This window comes from Pecten maximus, chromosome 14 (assembly GCF_902652985.1).
Source record: "Pecten maximus chromosome 14, xPecMax1.1, whole genome shotgun sequence".
NCBI classification, from domain to species: Eukaryota; Metazoa; Mollusca; class Bivalvia; order Pectinida; family Pectinidae; genus Pecten; species Pecten maximus.
Window position 1 is genome coordinate 33,216,104 of NC_047028.1, and position 20,975 is coordinate 33,237,078.

General features: G+C 36.7%; 1 protein-coding gene across 2 annotated transcripts in view; it reads left to right on the forward strand.

The window, feature by feature from the left end:
• The window catches only part of LOC117341645 (UDP-glucose:glycoprotein glucosyltransferase 1-like), a 54,731-nt gene extending 34,158 nt beyond the window's left edge, over positions 1–20,573 (forward strand). The window contains exons 24-41 of one of the 2 annotated variants that reach the window (XR_004535684.1): positions 303–405; positions 2,009–2,088; positions 2,582–2,771; positions 4,006–4,057; positions 4,571–4,677; positions 5,106–5,191; positions 5,908–5,992; positions 6,679–6,758; positions 8,291–8,383; positions 9,074–9,158; positions 10,427–10,536; positions 10,787–10,859; positions 12,005–12,108; positions 12,321–12,377; positions 13,218–13,449; positions 15,323–15,537; positions 15,678–17,654; positions 18,659–20,573. Coding sequence is in view for 1 of the 2 variants with exons in the window: in XM_033903502.1 (XP_033759393.1) it covers positions 303–405; positions 2,009–2,088; positions 2,582–2,771; positions 4,006–4,057; positions 4,571–4,677; positions 5,106–5,191; positions 5,908–5,992; positions 6,679–6,758; positions 8,291–8,383; positions 9,074–9,158; positions 10,427–10,536; positions 10,787–10,859; positions 12,005–12,108; positions 12,321–12,377; positions 13,218–13,449; positions 15,323–15,491; positions 18,659–18,684 (1,732 nt within the window). In the remaining variant the exon portion in view is untranslated. The remainder of the gene's footprint in view (positions 1–302; positions 406–2,008; positions 2,089–2,581; positions 2,772–4,005; positions 4,058–4,570; positions 4,678–5,105; positions 5,192–5,907; positions 5,993–6,678; positions 6,759–8,290; positions 8,384–9,073; positions 9,159–10,426; positions 10,537–10,786; positions 10,860–12,004; positions 12,109–12,320; positions 12,378–13,217; positions 13,450–15,322; positions 15,538–15,677; positions 17,655–18,658) is intronic. The other variant, XM_033903502.1, reaches the window with a different exon arrangement.
• The last annotated feature ends 402 nt before the right edge of the window (positions 20,574–20,975 follow it).

Sequence of the window (20,975 nt, forward strand, 5' to 3'; positions counted from 1 at the left end):
GAAACCAAACCCAACACAGGGAGGCCATCCTTAAATGTCTATATCTGTTGATAGGAGGTTAAACAATACGAAACCAAACCCACACAGGGAGGCCATCCTTAAATGTCTATATCTGTTGATAGGAGGTTACACAATACGAAACCAAACCCAACACAGGGAGGCCATCCTTAAATGTCTATATCTGTTGATAGGAGGTTAAACAATACGAAACCAAACCCAACACAGAGTCACTAAAGATTGACTTGTTTAATGTGTACTCATGAAGTTTCTCGTTGTTCATAATTCACCGTTCCCCTCCTCAGTGTTATCAAACTGGCTGCCATTCCTGGAGGCCCGGCCTACCAGATAGAGGTTATCCTTGATCCAGCCTCGAGGGACGCCCAGAAAATGTCGGCTATCCTTATGGTGTGTATACATACTTCAACACTGTTGTAACATCAAAATACCTCAACTGGTCTTCAAAGGTTCCACCTCAATTTCTGAAGATAAAGGTTCATGTTGAAGTTTAATGTGTTTGGACTGATGTTTGTAAATAATGTTTCTTGATCTTCATAAAATTTGTTTTAAAATTTTTTTAAAAGAAATTGACTTTGAATAAACTTAAAGTTTCATCTGTTTAAAATCGTTGTGAAATCTGGAGGCAAAACAAAATGTTGAGATGATTGATTATGAATTCCTCAACTTTTCTTGCAGTTTTAATTTAACATTTGATAAAAAAAATATTTCAAAAGCTACATTGGTAATCTAATAGACTTATGTATAAAACGTAGTTAATACAAAATATTTCTGTGGGGCATTGGAACCACATTACAACAATTGAATCAAGTTTGTGGGAGTCAATGATCACAACCTGAATCTTAAGATGTTCGGATTGTATATTATGAAATAAAGATGAGTATTTATGGGATAGTGGGTGTAGGTGTGGGATAGTGGGTGTGGGATATCGTGTGTGGGATAGTGGTTGTCGGTGTGGGATAGTGGGTGTAGGTGTGGGATAGTGGATGTAGGTGTGGGATAGTGGATGTCGGTGTGGGTATCGGTGTGAGATAGTTGGTGTCAGTGTGGGATAGTGGTTGTTATTGTGGGATATTGGATGTGGGTGTGAGATATTGTGTGTGGGATAGTGAGTGTGGGATAGATAGCGGATGTGGGTATTTGATAGTGGATGTTGGTGTGGGATAGTGGTTGTGGCTGTGGGATATCTGTGTGGGATAGAGGCTGTGGGATATCTGTGTGGGATAGTGGATGTGGGTGTAGGTGTGGGATAGTGGATGTGGGTGTCAGTGTGGGATATCGTGTGTGGGATAGTGGATGTGGGTGTAGGTGTGGGATAGTGGGATATCGTGTGTGGGATAGTGGGATATCATGTGTGGGATAGTGGGTGTCAGTGTGGGATATCGTGTGTTGGATAGTGGATGTGGGTGTCAGTGTGGGATAGTGGGTGTCAGTGTGGGATAGTGGATGCCGGTGTGGGATAGTGTTGTGGATGTGGAATAGTGGATATGGGTGTGGGATAGTGGATGTGGGTGTCGGTGTGGGATAGTGTTGTGGGTGTGGGATAGCGGATGTCTGTGTTGGTGTCGGTGTATGTGTGGGATAGTGGATGTCGGTGTGGAATAGTGGGTGTGGAATAGTGTTGTGGGTGTGGTATATCGTGTGTGGGATAGTGGATGTCGGTGTTGGTGTGGGATAGTGGGTGTCAGTGTGGGATAGTGGGTGTTGGTGTGGGATAATGGGTGTGGGATATTGGGTGTCAGTGTGGGATAGTGGATGTTGGTGTGGGATAATGGGTGTGGGATAGTGTTGTGGGTGTGGGATAGTGTTGTGGGTGTGGGATAGTGGATGTGGGTGTGGGATAGTGGATGTGGGTGTGGGTGTGGAATAGCGGGTGTGGGGGGTATTTGTAAGATAGAAAATATTCTCTCCCCACTTCACATGTGATGGAACGACATCTGAATTTTAATACTATGAAATAAAAAATTCTGATTTCCTAATTTTCTTATTTTAGATTTTGAGGGAAGTTGCCAATGTGGACATCAAGATATACATGAACTGTAAAGACAAATTGTCTGAGTTACCTGTGATAACGTAAGTAATTTCTATCGTACGTAGCCAAGATATACATGAACTGTAGGGAAAAACTGTCCGAGTTTTGTTCCAGGCCACCGACAAAACATTGACACTAAATGAAATAGTCCCACTGATAAACTGCTTATACAATGATAAATTCAACACCGTTCTTAACTTCAAATGCTTTAATTCCAATATTTAACTAATATTGACCATGTTTAATATTTGATAATTAATATCTTTCCAAAATGCACAAAATGACCCCTTGAACTCTGATAAATGTATTACTACGCAGCAGCCTAAATGCCAATGTCAACACTGGGATATATCATACATTTGGGTTAGTAGTAACATATAGGCACTGTGCAGTGGGAATGTTAATATATCTGTATAATTCTTGAATCTGTATAATTCCTCTGCACTGATTCTTCCCTGTTTTACAAATAAACAATTTTAAAATTCTTACAACAGATACGAATATCACTTTGTAATTTTATTCTTTTGTTTCCAGATTTTACAGATATGTGTTAGAACCATCCGTATCATTTAAAGTAGATGGGTCCTATTCAGATGGTCCCATGGCCAAATTTACTGACATGCCAACCAAGTCCCTGCTCACACTTGGAATGAGCCCATCTGAAAGCTGGTTGGTGGAGGCAGTGAAGGCCCCTTACGACCTTGACAATATTCTGTTAGAGGAGGTAGGTAAATGGATAAGATAAATTGATTTTCCTGCAAATGTGACACCTCCTCCTAAAGTAAACACAATATTAACCCCTCCCCTAAAACAAACACAATATTTAACCCCCCCCCCCCTGAAAGAAACATAATATTAACCCCTCAAAACAAACACAATATTAACCCTTCCCCCCAAAACAAAACACAATATTAACCCCTCCCCTCAAAACAAACACAATATTAACCCCTCCCCCCAAAACAAACACAAATAATAACCCCCCCACCCCAAACATAACACATTATTAACCCCTCCCCCCCAAAACAAACACAATATAACCCCGCCTCAACCTCCTCCAAACAAAACACAATATTAACCCCTCCCCCCAAAACAAACACAATAATAACCCCCCCCCCCCCCAAACAAACACAATATTAACCCCTCCCCCCAAAACAAACACAATATTAACCCCTCCTCCCAAACAAACACAATATTAACCCCTCCCCCCCCCCCAAACAAACACAATATTATATAATTAACCCCTCCCCCCAAACAAACACAATATTAACCCCTCCTCCCAAACAAACACAATATTAACCCCTCCCCCCCCCAAACAAACATAATATTAACCCTCCCCCTAAATCAAACACAATATTATATAATTAACCCCTCCCCCCCAAACAACACAATATTAACCCCTCCCCTCAAAACAAACACAATATTAACCCCTCCCCTCAAAACAAACACAATATTAACCCCTCCCCTCAAACAAACACAATATTAACCCCTTCCCCCCAAACAAACACAATATTAACCCCTCCCCCTAAATCAAACACAATATTAACCCCTCCCCCCAAACAAACACAATATTAACCCCTCCCCCCAAACAAACACAATATTAACCCCTCCCCTCAAAACAAACACAATATTAACCCCTCCCCTCAAAACAAACACAATATTAACCCCTCCCCTCAAAACAAAACACAATATTAACCCCTCCCCCCAATATTCTTATCCCCATATATGGCAAGAGTTTGGATAAGAAATTCAGTATTTTTCAGCCTTAGTTGTCTGGAATCTTGATGATTGTGAAAGAAATTTGAATGAAGTCTGTCAACAGTCGACAGATCTAGCTGGTGTCATTTAAATTTTTAATCCCCCAAAATATTCGACTGAGTATTTCATGAGGATGACAAATCTTATATGACACCGTCATTACTTCTGTGCATAATGATAATGTGCTATTTCTGTTTTATTAGACAAAGTCGGGAATAAACGCTGACTTCGACCTGGAGTATCTTCTGTTGGAAGGTAAGTCGTACAACACGGTAATAAACTTTTCTTTAATTAGGAAAAATTATTTTAATGGGAAAACATTAAATACTTATACAGTAACTCCATCTATAAACATTAGTAGCTTTGTGATAGTATAACATTATATTTATATATGTAGATTTCAGACTAGAGGGGTTGTTTGGGGCAGTGGTAACGCACTAGCATTTCACCTAGTTAACAAGGGTTCAGTAAGATTTGTGAAAAGTGAAAGGTTACCTGCTCAACCACAAGTGTTTTTCCTTTGTACTTTGGTTCCCCTCTCAATAAGACCCCTCATGTGCTTCCACCTAGTGAGTGATTAATATAAGTTGAGACAAATGTTTTTGCAATTAATAATAATAAGTTATAGTATCTAAATTTTTACAACAAAATGCTTTTTAGTTTTTCAGGCAAAAAAAATCTTTGAGTATGAACAGTGATAAAATTGTGTTTTATCTATAAAAGGTGTTCTATATTCCGTCACAATAAAGTATAATTTATTCTGTACAGGACATTGTTCTGACAGTACCACTGGACAGCCACCAAGAGGACTCCAGTTTACACTTGGCCGTAACCAGACGGAGGCTGCCGTGGACACCATCGTCATGGCAAATCTGGTATATAATGGGATAGATTTGACATGACAAGGAAATTAAAACATGTCAACAATATATGAGCCATGAAGAATAATAAAAATTGTCTGGAATGTTAAGAATTCATTATATCTGACATCTAAAACTTGTCTGGAATGTTAAGAATTCATTATATCTGACATCTAAAACTTGTCTGGAATGTTAAGAATTCATTATATCTGACATCTAAAACTTGTCTGGAATGTTAAGAATTCATTATATCTGACATCTAAAACTTGTCTGGAATGTTAAGAATTCATTATATCTGACATCTAAAACTTGTCTAGAATGTTGAGAATTCTTTATATCTGATGTTTAAAACTTGTCTGGAATGTTAAGAATTCATAATATCTGACATTCATACTATCTTTAAATTGGAGTTGTTTTCTATATTTGTTCTTTCTGTGTTTCAGGGTTACTTCCAGTTGAAGGCAAATCCAGGTACCTGGTTCTTAAAACTCAGAGAAGGAAGGTCGCTCGAGCTCTACGATATTGCAAGGTACTATTACAGTTCTGATAAATAACAAGTCGCAGTCTTTAATTAAGACATATGGACATTTTTGCAGTTGAAGTTTGTTTATTTCTGGAAACAAAATGACACACATATGGTCATTTTGAATTTTGGCAGTTGAAGTTTGTTTATTTCTTAACATTAGGACCTTTGTTTGAAGGTCCTTTTTGTCTCCATTAGTAAATGCTCAATTAATTAGTGACTGACCAGAGGAAAAGTTTGAATATTTAAAAATTTGTGAAAACCAAATGTGGATAGTACGGAGAAAGTACAGAAGAATACAGTAGCAGAAAAAAAAACAGAAAAATACCAAAAGTACAGAAAAATACAGAAAACTCAGAAGAATACAGAAAAATACTGAAGTTCTGAAAAATACTGAAAAGTACAGAAAAATCTAGAAAAGTTTAAAAAAAATCCAGAAAAGTTTTGAAAAATGCAGAAAAGTATAGAAAAGTTTGGAAAAGTATACAAAACTACAGAAAAGTGCAGAAAAATACAGGAAAGTGCTGCAGGAAAATGCAGAAAAGTGCCAAAAAAATACAGAACTGTTACAGTTCTTTACATTAAACCAATAAACTTTATGCAATGGTGGGTGCCAAGATTTGATGGGATTACTTGTTTTGTAGTTGAATTAAGTATGTACAAATAAAGTATTCAGGTGACGTTGAGCAGGTCATATCTATGTTTTATTTTTACCCCAATAGCCACGAGTTTACTGACACACCTGCTGGGTCTGATGACGTTGTCGTGGTGATGAACAGTTTCAAAAGTAAAATCATCAGAATAAAAGTAAGTGGAGTCGGGTACAGGGAGCAGAGAGAGTTATCGAAATAATAAAATACAGTTTGATCATCAACTATTTACTGTGGTCCGGCTGTTCCGTCTCATATCATTACATATGCTGTCACCATGAATAGTGAAACATCTAGTTCTGTGGTCGATTGAAGAAAATTGATGGATGAGCCAAAGTCGGCTAAACATTAACATTCATTTGTAACTTCCTGCTTTTCTACACATGAGTATAACATGTACCAAATGTGTGTTTGGCTCGACTATAGTGACCATTGTTATCCTATACAGAGGGGCCGCGGTGGCCGAGTGGTTAAGGTGTCCTGACACTTTAACACTAGCCCTCCACCTCTGGGTTGCGAGTTCGAAACCTACGTGGGGCAGTTGTCAGGTAATGACTGTAGGCCGGTGGTTTTTCTCCGGGTACTCCGGCTTTCCTCCACCTCCAAAACCTGGCACGTCCTTAAATAACTCTGTCTGTTAAAAGGATGTTAAACAAAAACAAACAAACAGTATCCTATACAGTGTATATGGATCTTTAGATTTAGAAAAAATCATTCCTTCATTTACATTTATAATATATCTATCACAAATCTTCTTTAAATTTTTTTTTTCTTTTTTCGTTTTCTAATTAAGAGTTATTTCTAATTATCAAAAATGATTACCTCGCCTTTCTCCCTTTCCAGGTTGCAAAGAAACCAGAGAAGAATGAGGAACAGTTATTGGTTGACGACCAGGAGCGAGGAATCTGGGAATCTATTTCAAGGTATCGGACATGGTCTCGGATAGGATACATTTAAAAGCTCAAAATTAAAATGCAGCCATTGTGAGAAAAATTATCAATAGCCAATATAATCCCAATCTAAATATACTGTACAATGACCGTTATGGTATACCGTACTATGACCATCATTTATACCGTACAATGACCGTTACGGTATACAGTACAATGACCGTCATGGTATACCGTACAATGACTGTTAAGGTATATCGTACAATGACCGTTACGGTATACCGTACAATGACCGTTACGGTATACCGTACAATGACCGTTATGGTATACCGTACAATGACCGTTACGGTATACCGTACAATGACCGTTACGGTATACCGTACAATGACCGTTACGGTATACCGTACAATGACCGTTACGGTATACCGTACAATGACCGTTACGGTATTCCGTACAGTGACCGTTACGGTATACCGTACAATGACCGTTATGGTATACCGTACAATGACAGTCATGGTATACCGTACAATGACCGTCATGGTATACCGTACAATGACCATTATGGTATACCGTACAATGACCGTTATGGTATACCGTACAATGACCGTTACAGTATACCGTACAATGACCATTATGGTATACCGTACAATGACCGTTACAGTATACCGTACAATGACCGTCATGGTATACAGTACAATGACCGTTACGGTATACAGTACAATGACCGTCATGGTATACCGTACAATGACCGTTATGGTATACCGTACAATGACCATTATGGTATACCGTACAATGACCGTTACGGTATACCGTACAATGACCGTTATGGTATATCGTACATAAGGTATTTTTTGTGAGATTAAGTGGCCCTGTCAAAATTAATTAGAAATAGAATTGTAAACTTTACCAGTGTTAAGGTCAGCCAACCTTCATCTTTAGATATACTTATTTAGTCTTAAGCATTTCTCGGAAAACGAAATACACACATGACTCTAATCCTGTAGTAGTAGAACTATATGTACAGTATAATGCTACAAATATACATTTTCAATGACACAGTAAAGTCAGACAATAAAGTGTTGTATATCGTGTAACAGTGATTATACAACTGGTAGGTCAATCTGAAATAAAAGAAAAAAAATAAGTAAAATTCATAAAATCGTAAAATATTGCAAATGGTAGTCTACATTTTAATGATTTTCACAAAAATTGCATCTTACAATTACGTGGTGGCCGAGTGATTAAGGTGTCCCGACACTTTATCACTAGCCCTCCACCTCTGGGTTGCGAGTTCAAACCTACGTGGGGCAGTTGCCAGGTGCTGACCGTAGGCTGGTGGTTTTTCTCCGGGTACTCCGCTTTCCATCTCCTCCAAACCTGGCACGTCCTTAAATGACCCTGGCTGTTAATAGGACGTTTAACAAAAACAAACCAAACGAACCAAAGCATCTTACAAAAGTAACTAATCTATAGGTTAAAGCTCATTCTTTGAGGTTACTCAGTTTTCAAAGGTGAGATTTTTTATCACTGTACAGTAAAATATTTGTATATTTCTTTGTTTGCAGTACATTGACTGGTGATAAAGCCGAAGAAGACAATGATAAAATTCTCAATATATTTTCCCTGGCCTCGGGACATATGTATGAGCGCCTCATGAGGTGGGTACAGTATGAAAAGCTCTGGCATATTTATTATCAAAAGCATCTTATCAAAGAATTATTCAACTGTCACAATTATTGATAAAATTTTGTCTTATATTACAGAAGTTGATACTGACATTACTATCACATGACTGAACAAAACCCATATCAGTCAAAGTGCAGCATTCGACTATTTTGAATGATTTATTTTCCAAAACTTATTATTCTTGGGGCCACAATTACTAAAACAACTCTTGTCTGTTTAAAATGATATCTTTGACATAACCTTGACAAATACTAGAAAATGGAAATTTTAAATATTAATCAATTATATGACTGTATGTAATTTCAATTTTTCCTGTCATATCATCGAATACATCAGTTAAGGATCTTATAAAAACGTTTGTATAAGAAAGACAAAACTTGAGAGAAAAAATAGGAATGGTTCTATTTCAATATTAGACCTGGCTTCAATTTCATCAATAATCCTCAAACTAAATTTTCCATATGGAAGTTTTATTGGATTTAAGGAATGTTCCTTAATGAAGATGTTGTCCGTAGGTCTAATAATACTTTCCTATTGGAAACTTGAAAGAAATTCTGTAAGAAATGTGTAAGGCACAGTGACGAAACTTGAGTCTGGAAAGATGAAACTGACTCGGTGGTGATTTCTATTGAACACTAAATAAATAACTCCTTTATTTCCAGGATAATGATGATGAGTGTACTAAAGAATACAAAAACTAAAGTGAAGTTTTGGTTTTTAAAGAATTATCTTTCACCTTCATTTAAGGTAAGTTAAAAATACTGAAGAGCATAGTTCAATGTTTTACACAAGTCTTGTATATCTGTGGTAGATAAAAGGTCAAACTCTATTTATCTGTGGTAGATAAAAGGTCAAACTCTATTTATCTGTGGTAGATAAAAGGTCAAACTCTATTTATCTGTGGTAGATAAAAGGTCAAACTCTATTTATCTGTGGTAGATAAAAGGTCAAACTCCATTTATCTGTGGTAGATAAAAGGTCAAACTTTATTTATCTGTGGTAGATAAATGGTCAAACTCTATTTATCTGTGGTAGATAAAAGGTCAAACTCTATTTATCTGTGGTAGATAAAAGGTCAAACTCCATTTATATGTGGTAGATAAAAGGTCAAACTCTATTTATCTGTGGTAGATAAAAGGTCAAACTCTATTTATCTGTGGTAGATAAAAGGTCAAACTATTTATCTGTGGTAGATAAAAGGTCAAACTCTATTTATCTGTGGTAGATAAAAGGTCAAACTCCATTTATCTTTGGTAGATAAAAGGTCAAACTCTATTTATCTGTGGTAGATAAAAGGTCAAACTCTATTTATATGTGGTAGATAAAAGGTCAAACTCTATTTATCTGTGGTAGATAAAAGGTCAAACTCTATTTATCTGTGGTAGATAAAAGGTCAAACTCCATTTATCTGTGGTAGATAAAAGGTCAAACTCTATTTATCCGTGGTAGATAAAAGGTCAAACTCCATTTATATGTGGTAGATAAAAGGTCAAACTCTATTTATCTGTGGTAGATAAAAGGTCAAACTCTATTTATCTGTGGTAGATAAAAGGTCAAACTATTTATCTGTGGTATATAAAAGGTCAAACTATTTATCTGTGGTAGATAAAAGGTCAAACTCCATTGATCTGTGGTAGATAAAAGGTCAAACTCCATTTATCTGTGGTATGTAAAAGGTCAAACTCTATTTATCTGTGGTAGATAAAAGGTCAAACTATTTATCTGTGGTAGATAAAATGTCAAACTCCATTGATCTGTGGTAGATAAAAGGTCAAACTCCATTTATCTGTGGTAGATAAAAGGTCAAACTCTATTTATCTGTGGTAGATAAAAGGTCAAACTCTATTTATCTGTGATAGTAATAATTAGTAATTATTATTATAAAGGGGTAAAGTTAAGTTTTACATTTTCAGTTTCAAGTCAGAAACTGTAAAGTGAGCTGTGTTAAAGTCTGTTAAACGTTTTAAATTATTCTGTATGTTCTATTTGTTATTTTGTGTTTTGTTTGATTTCAGGATTTTATACCTAAGATGGCTCAGGAATATGAATTTGAGTTTGAATTAGTCCAGTACAAATGGCCACGATGGTTAAACCAACAGAAAGAAAAACAAAGAATTATGTGGGGGTATGGTTGAATTCTGTTTAAAAATATTTCGGAAAAGCAAATATTTTAAATAATACTGTAATTGAAAGGAAAAGAAATTTATTTAGTTAGTACATGTTTAAATTTTCAACAATTTGATTTTAGATGTTGAAATTTTTTTCAGAATGATATTAAAATTATTTAAATGTTGATGTGAAAAACAGCTTTTAAACAATTTTAGATTCAGTTATTTTTTCATTTGTTTATTTATTTATTTATTTATTTTTTTCAGATATAAAATATTATTTTTGGATGTGCTGTTTCCTTTAGATGTTAAGAAAATTATTTTTGTCGATGCTGATCAGGTATGTACGAGATATTTTATCATTTTAACTCTTAATTAACAGTCTATACTACCATTGTCTTCTTACAATTAAACAATTAACACTGAAATCGTGGTGTCAGTTTTAGACAAAACATTGTCTGAAGTAAAAGTTATGAAACTTTGGTCGAGAAGTGGTGTCTGTTTTAGACAAAATATTGTCTGAAGTAATAGTTACGAAACTTTGGTCAAGAAAAGACAATCTCAACAGGCAGGAGGCGAGTTCTTTTAGATTTTGTTGGGTAGTTGGTCTACCTGTTTCGCTTCCTTAAGCCCGACTAAATAATTTATAAGTGGGCCAATCAGATAGACCAACTACCCAGTAAAATCTAGAAGAACCCGCCTCCTGCTTGTTAAGATTGTCTTTTCTTGACAAAAGTTTATACTACTTATTCAATCCCCTGTACCCCAGGGTATCCAGACTGAAGGCGATGGACCTATTAATTCACTACTCGAATCGACGGCAGCGTTGACTCTATTCCCATATATATCTATAAAACTTGTGATTGATGTTTCGTTTTGATCATTTTCCTGGGAGTTATGCCCCTGTAATAATTTCCTTATTTTTTCACCAGCCATCGTTTTACAAGAAAAAATATTTTAAAAATGCTTTCTGAGCTTAATATGTTATTTCCTATACTTAGCTAAAACATGTGATTGATGTTTCGTTTTGATCATTTTCCTGGGAGTTATGCCCCTGTAATAATTTCCTTATTTTTTCACCAGCCATTGGTTTACAAGAAAAATATTTAAAAAATGCTTTCTGAGCTTAATATGTTATTTCCTATACTTAGCTAAAACATGTGATTGATGTTTCGTTTTGATCATTTTCCTGGAAGTTATGCCCCTGTAATAATTTCCTTATTTTTTCACCAGCCATCGGTTTACAAGAAAAAATATTTTAAAAATGCTTTCTGAGCTTAATATGTTATTTCCTATACTTAGCTACAAAGCACAGAAGATCGGAATATAGTCTCATTATGTGAATTTAGGAATCTGTTTCATTATAACAAGTTTGTTAATTTACTTGTGACACTGTAACACTACCTAATACAGAAGTCTCGTGTGATTTCGATTTACCTATATAAAACCTCGGGTATTTACATCAAACATTTTCCTTTTTTCCAGATTGTTCGTACCGATCTACAAGAGCTTAATGACTTTGATTTAGGAGGTGCCCCATATGGTTACACCCCGTTCTGTAGTAGTCGCACGGAAATGGATGGATTTAGGTATAGTAAACACTGAAACAATAGAAATATTTTAAAGTTTGAAGCATTTTTGCAGCATTAGAAATATTGATAAATTTATCAATGATTGGAAATACAGTAATTCTGAATTTTCAAGAAAAGATTTATAATCAAAAAAAAATTATATAGAATATGTATGTACATGTATATGAAAATATGCAGAAACCATTTGCTCAATTTTTTTTTTTCTTCAGATTTTGGAAGTCTGGATACTGGGCCAGTCATTTAGCTGGTAGAAAATATCACATCAGGTAAAATATGATGGAATAATTTATATTTGATATCATAGTAACATCTAACCAAAGCAAGGTAGCTCTGAAATACACATTGAAAGTACATGTACTTTCATGTACATTATGACCTTTGACCTACATTAGAAAAGGAAAAAGTTGTTCAGATGCTATCTCCTACTCTAATTGTGTCATGTACCAAAAGTAGGTCACTGACCTACATTTTGACCTTTGATCTTTGACCTACATCAAAGATAAAAGTTTGTCTGGGTTCTGTCTCTTACATTTTTTTCTTACACAAATGTTAACCCAATAGGAAGCTGACACCCCTTCCCAGTATTCTCAATAAAATCAAGTTGCCTGCAAAAAACACCTGCTATATATTCTCTATTTTGAAGAGGCCATATTTTTCAAAATACGTATAGGCTAATATTATGCCATAAATAAATCCACCTAACTATATGTTGTCAACCTGTTTAAAAATTTACTGCGGTTGCCGAGTGGTTAAGGTGTCCCGACACTTTATCACTAGCCCTCCACCTCTGGGTTGCGAGTTCGAAACCTACGTGGGGCAGTTGCCAGGTACTGACTGTAGGCCGGTGGTTTTTCTCTGGGTACTCCGGCTTTCCTCCACCTCCAAAACCTGGCACATCCTTAAATGACCCTGGCTGTTAATAGGACGTTAAACAAAAACAAACAAACCAAATTGAAAATTTACCGAGAATGCTGCTGTCTGCCCGGTAAATTTCTTTATATATAACATTTTTTATAGCTGCTTTCAAATTATATTTCATACATGGTCAGATCATTGAAAGTATTGAAATATAAATTCTAACATGTTCTGTTATTTCTTTGTTTCAGTGCCTTATATGTAGTAGATCTGAAGAAGTTCCGGCGAATCGCCGCGGGCGACCGTCTACGGGGTCAGTACCAGGGCCTGAGTCAGGACCCCAACAGTTTATCTAACCTGGACCAGGATCTCCCTAACAACATGATCCACCAGGTGGCCATCAAGTCTCTACCACAGGAGTGGCTCTGGTGTGAAACCTGGTGTAGTAACGAGTCCAAGGCCAAGGCTAAAACTATAGATTTGGTGAGTTGTCTCCCTTGTCAGGTTTGATCCGGTGCCATATTTCTGTAGACATTTCTAGACAGGGTTAGTTGTCTGCTTTACTAGATTTTATTCATAACCTTGTTATTACCTCCCTTTGCACTGCCTCATTTTTGGGTTGAATAATCATCTCTGTGAGAAAGGCTTTGGTTCTATGCCCTTCACATACCAGTCTTTCAAAATGGTAGTTCCTTCTCTCTCTTAAATGTTCAGCATTCTTAGGAGTGGGTGACTGGATCACCCATTGTCAGTATAATATGACCAGGTGAGGTATCCTGCTGGGTGTCTGTGGCAGTATGGTTCAGTGAGATAGCACTATAAAGTCGGCATCAGTTATACACTATCGCAAGGAGACTGGCATGAATATACCACAGCCTCTGAAAACACACATTCAACAGATACCATCCTTAATTGACCATAGCTGTTGATAAGATATTAATCAAACTGAAGCATAACACTAGGAAAGCCTTGTGTTTGGTAACTTCCTGTATCTCAGCCATAAGAATCTGAGATCCACTCTCTCACCTATAAGGGACCGAGATCCTCTATCATGAATAAGGGGCTGAGATACTCTATCTCATGAATAAGGGGCTGGTATAAGATCCACTATCTCACCTGTAAGGAGCTGAGATGCCCTATCTCACCTGTAAGGGGCTGAGATACTCTATATTACCTATAAGGGGCTGAGATCCATTATCTCACCTTTAAAGGGCTGAGATACTCTATCTCACCTATAAGGGGCCGAGATCCTCTATCTTACCTATAAGGGGCCGAGATCCCCTATCTCACCTATTAGGGGCTGAGATCCCCTATCTCACCTGTAAGGGGCTGAGATACTCTATCTCACCTATAAGGGGCTGAGATCCTCTATCTTACCTATAAGGGGCTGAGATACTCTATCTCACCTATAAGGGGCTGAGATCCATTATCTCACCTGTAAGAGGCCGAGATCCCCTATCTCACCTGTAAGGGGCTGAGATACTCTATCTCACCTATAAGGGGCTGAGATCCCCTATCTCACCTGTAAGGGGCTGAGATACTCTATCTCACCTATAAGGGGCTGAGATCCTCTTTCTTACCTATAAGGGGCTGATATCCTCTATTTTACCTATAAGGGGCTGAGATCCCCTATCTCACCTGTAAGGGGCCGAGATCCATTATCTCACCTGTAAGGGGCTGAGATCAATTATCTCACCTGTAAGGGGCTGAGATCCATTATCTCACCTGTAAGGGGCCGAGATCCATTATCTCACCTGTAAGGGGCCGAGATCCATTATCTCACCTGTAAGGGGCTGAGGTCCATTATCTCACCTGTAAGGGGCTGGGATCCTCTATCTTACCTATAAGGGACTGGGATCCTCTATCTCATGAATAACGGGTTGGTATAACATCCCCTGTCTCACCTATAAGGGACTGAGATCTCCTGTATCTCATGAATAAGGGACTGGTATAAGATCCCCTGTATCACCCATAAGGGGCTGAGATTCACTCTCTCACCTGTAAGGGGCTGGGATCCCCTATCTCACCTGTAAGGGGCTGAGATCCCCTATCTCACCTGTAAGGGGCTGAGATCCCCTATCTCACCTATAAGGGGCCAAGATCAGCTATCTCACCTATAAGGGGCTGAGATCCCCTATCTCACCTATAAGGGGCTGAGATCCCCTATCTCACCTGTAAGGGGCTGAGATCCCCTATCTCACCTATAAGGGGCCAAGATCAGCTATCTCACCTATAAGGGGCTGATATCCACTATCTCACCTATAAGGGACAGAATCCTTGCACAGATAGCTGTAATGCAAAACTGGAGATTATCCTAAACTGAAATTAAAATTCACTTTTTTTGTTTTCTTTTCAGTGCAATAACCCTCAGACCAAAGAACCCAAATTAAAAGCAGCTCTTCGTATTGTACCCGAGTGGAAGAATTACGACTACGAAATAAAGATTTTATGGGACAAAGTTTACAATACCGATACAAGATCTCAAATAGAATATGATCCTCCAGATATAGAGACAGCAACAATAGGTACGTATTGATTATCTCCCCTGTGATATAGAGACAGCAACAATAGGTACGTATTGGTTATCTCCCCTGTGATATATATAGAGACAGCAACAATAGGTACGTATTGATTATCTCCCCTGTGATATAGACAGCAACAATAGGTACGTATTGATTATCTCCACTTTGATATAGAGACAGCAACAATAGGTACGTATTGATTATCTCCCCTGTGATATAGAGACAGCAACAATAGGTACATATTGATTATCTCCCCTGTGATATAGAGACAGCAACAATAGGTACGTATTGATTATCTCCCCCTGTGATATAGAGACAGCAACAATAGGTACGTATTGATTATCTCCCCTGTGATATAGAGACAGCAACAATAGGATTGTGTTGATTATCTCCCCTGTGATATAGAGACAGCAACAATAGGTACGTATTGGTTATCTCCCCTGTGATATAGAGACAGCAACAATAGGTACGTATTGGTTATCTCCCCTGTGATATAGAGACAGCAACAATACCTACGTATTGATTATCTCCCCTGTGATATAGAGACACCAACAATAGGTACGTATTGATTATCTCCCCTGTGATATAGAGACAGCAACAATAGGTACGTATTGATTATCTCCCCTGTGATATAGAGACAGCAACAATAGGTACGTATTGATTATCTCCCCTGTGATATAGAGACAGCAACAATAGGTACGTATTGATTATCTCCCCTGTGATATAGAGACAGCAACAATAGGTACGTATTGGTTATCTCCCCTGTGATATAGAGACAGCAACAATAGGTACGTATTGATTATCTCCCCTGTGATATAGAGACAGCAACAATAGGTACGTATTGATTATCTCCCTTTGATATAGAGACAGCAACAATAGGTACGTATTGATTATCTCCCCTGTGATATAGAGACACCAACAATAGGTACGTATTGATTATCTCCCCTGTGATATAGAGACAGCAACAATAGGTACGTATTGATTATCTCCCCTGTGATATAGAGACAGCAACAATAGGTACGTATTGATTATCTCCCCTGTGATATAGAGACAGCAACAATAGGTACGTATTGATTATCTCCCCTGTGATATAGAGACAGCAACAATAGGTATGTATTGATTATCTCCCCTGTGATATAGAGACAGCAACAATAGGTACGTATTGGTTATCTCCCCTGTGATATAGAGACAGCAACAATAGGTACGTATTGATTATATCCCCTGTGATATAGAGACACCAACAATAGGTACGTATTGATTATCTCCCTTTGATATAGAGACAGCAACAATAGGTACGTATTGATTATCTCCCCTGTGATATAGAGACAGCAACAATAGGTACGTATTGATTATCTCCCCTGTGATATAGAGACAGCAACAATAGGTACGTATTGATTATCTCCCCTGTGATATAGAGACAGCAACAATAGGTACGTATTGATTATCTCCCCTGTGATATAGAGACAGCAACAATAGGTACGTATTGATTATCTCCCCTGTGATATAGAGACAGCAACAATAGGTACGTATTGGTTATCTCCCCTGTGATATAGAGACAGCAACAATAGGTACGTATTGATTATCTCCCCTGTGATATAGAGACAGCAACAATAGGTACGTATTGATTATCTCCCCTGTGATATAGAGACAGCAACAATAGGTACGTATTGATTATCTCCCCTGTGATATAGAGACAGCAACAATAGGTACGTATTGGTTATCTCCCCTGTGATATAGAGACAGCAACAATACCTACGTATTGATTATCTCCCCTGTGATATAGAGACAGCAACAATAGGTACGTATTGATTATCTCCCCTGTGATATAGAGACAGCAACAATAGGTATGTATTGATTATCTCCCCTGTGATATAGAGACAGCAACAATAGGTACGTATTGATTATCTCCCCTGTGATATAGAGACAGCAACAATAGGTACGTATTGATTATCTCCCCTGTGATATAGAGACAGCAACAATAGGTACGTATTGATTATCTCCCCTGTGATATAGAGACACCAACAATAGGTACGTATTGGTTATCTCCCTTGTGATATAGAGACAGCAACAATAGGTACGTATTGATTATCTCCCCTGTGATATAGAGACAGCAACAATAGGTACGTATTGATTATCTCCCCTGTGATATAGAGACAGCAACAATAGGTACGTATTGATTATCTCCCCTGTGATATAGACAGCAACAATAGGTACGTATTGATTATCTCCCCTGTGATATAGAGACACCAACAATAGGTACGTATTGGTTATCTCCCTTGTGATATAGAGACAGCAACAATACCTACGTATTGATTATCTCCCCTTTGATATAGAGACAGCAACAATACCTACGTATTGATTATCTCCCCTTGTACAAAGGGCACCAAGTGCCTGACAATTAGCTAATATCAATTTTCATAATTTGAAATTTGTCGAACATGTATAATCTGTTCTGACTCTGCCCAGTCTGACATTAAGTACTTCTGTCAAACTTTGGAATGTGGAATCTGTCGGGAACAGTACAAGAGGAAACTAAAAAAAAAAATATTCTCGTATCAGTTACATTTTGTTCAGTCAAACATGGAACAATCTTCTGGAGGACATTGTATCCATCCAAATATTAATGTCTTTAAGAACAGAATAGATAATCTTTAGCAGCAAGAACATTATTATCATTTTAGGGCTAATGTAAGTAACATTGAAATCTAACTTAATTCTATACATGTATATCATTTTGGAGTCTATTGAATCCTGTACTGGAAAATCACCATAACTTTTTCTGATATCCTGCCAAATCCAGCAAATACTCCATTTGTAAATGTGACATGTATTCTGAAATACTGTAAATTAAATGTGTTCAATATAAGGTCTTGATTTCTATGGAAGAGCAATTTAGTTTGAAAGAGATTTCTTTATTATTTCTTTTTTCATGTTAGTAATTACCAGATTTTGATTAATTTTATATTCTAAGATAACTTTAGATTTTAAGATAATAACTTATTGTTTTGACTCGCTAACTCAAAATTTCAAGAAAATGACTTTTATTTATTTTACGAAGTTTGGCCCTTAAATTTTGTTAGATTTTAATGGTAAAACCAGTTTTCTTTTCCAGTCATACCTGAATTCATTGTATTTTATTTGTTATAAGTTGCTTTTATTTTTCTTTACAGGGTCAAAAATTAAGGATGAATTATAACAGTACTATCGCAGCTGTAAAGAGAAATGACCACAATTATGAGATGTGAGATGTCGGACGTGTGAGTGTATGAGTTGATCGAGTGTGTAATAGAGTGTGAGAGAAGTGAGATTGTGAGATGTGTCGTATGATTTGAACTTGAACTCCACTTCATTACTTACATTTAAGATCTAAACTTACACTTTTTCTCTCCAAGTAGTCTGACTGATATCTTAAAGGGGAGATTTCTATTTCATGACTAATAAAAAGTGCTTTTTTGATTATCGTTTAGAAATGTATGTTAGGGGAAGTTTATATATAACACAAAAATGGTGGATTCTCGTAGGAAAGAAAACGTTTTTGGTGATTCAAAATGAACAAGGAGTCGAATTTACTTAAGCAATGAACTGTGGTTTTAATGTTGTTATAGTCGATATGGCAGCAAGATGTATGGTGGGCAAATGGCATGGGAACCCATTAGGGTTCCCATGCTACATTTGCCCACCATACATCTTGCTGCCATATCGACTATAACAACATTAAAACCACTGTTCAATACTTATATTTACATTGTCTTACCATTTTCGTTTGACTGCTGGCTAGTCTTCTCTGACATGAAGTATTGGAGTGGACATCAAGTTCATCTCATCATATTCCATTGAGAGGGAAATATTGAATATATACGTGGACCGATCATTAATTTAAGGAAGGGCTCAATGATTCTCTTCTTTTGTGATGTTCATTGTCAATTCCATCAGTAAAATGTTTGTAAGAAGTATCTGCACTATTGTTGTGTGACAAGCATTAACAAGATTAAGATTTGTATCTACTTGTTGACATTGTCTGCATGCAAATGTATCTGTAATGACAAGATAAGACAGTTTAAACTTCTCTCATTTCTACTATACAAGGATGTCCTGTATGTTTAATTAGCATCCTGATTAAATTAGTCAAAGGTCAAAGGTCGATCATGACCCCTATATAGATGTCATCATTAATATTCGACTATAATTAGTATACTAAGCACCTATGATTGATATGGTATGTATTGGTAAATCTTATAAATTTGGTTTAATATAGAAAATATATTTCTTATTCCAAATAAAATTCACATTCAAGTTCTTCCAATCAATATTGATCCATTCCCTGAATTCCTGTCGGGTTCTGTTATAATCCGAGAGCCTTCTTTCCTAACAGACCCATATATGCTGGTCAGGTGTTTAACTCAAATTCAACACGTACTTCGGGTCACCATCTTTAAAGTCACATCACAGTTGATACGCAAACTGCTCTTGCAAAGTGGCCGATCCAGCCGTAAATCTTTCTCCAGTAGTTAGACAGGCCTTTCTTACTCCTGTCAGTCAATGGGTCAAAGGTCAAAGGTCAGTAAGTGCCATTTAAGTGTGTCCTTAATTTGGCACTTTCCTGAAAGTCTTTGAGTACTAGTTATGATATATTAAGTCTAGATCTAAGTTTGTTTATTGATAAAAATGGAAATCTTCCCCATTGTAACGAAATGAACCTCGGTTACCTGCAGTGTGGTATGCTAGAGAGGGTCCGTCACTCCATTATAAAAGCCAGATTTTTAAGACATCGTGTAAAGGTCTGATGACACCTTGTTTCTGATGCTGCATTGTCAATAATTTACAAAATGAATCCATCATGCTTCATTAAGATGATGTGATCAATTCTCCATTAAAATTTTCCCAGAAATAACAGCATTTTGGCCACTACAGCAGAAATAAAAGGGGGCTGGATTTATAATGTTCCATGTTATTACGCAATCAATCACTGGTACAAATTTTACTGGTAATATTTATTTTAACACTTTTCATGTTGAAATCATTTTGCTAAATTACAATACATGTACACAAAATGTAGTTTTAATATATAGTTTTTGATGAATAGTATTGTGGGTTTGATTCATTATTGTGCTTACCTGTTTAAAATCCATTATACACTAAAATTTGAATACACCAAAAAAGTACTTTTACAGTAGACAGAAAATTGTTATGATATAAATATTCAAATATAGAGTTCAATATTGTTTACTGTGAGTCTCTTTCATCACTGATTCAGAAGAAGAAAATAAAACATATATCTTTTTCATAAAAAAGGCCTTTTTGTGTTGTACTTAAACTCCAAACTCTACTGGATTCAGGTTTATTACATGTACAATAAGTACAATAAATCTGAAATGCTTTTTTTATTTTGGGAGAGAGCAGGGGAAAAAACTCTTTCCTGCTGAGTGTGTGATGGGAATCAGATCAAGTCTTTGGCATAAGAATCCTTTTCGACTCTACCGACTGAGC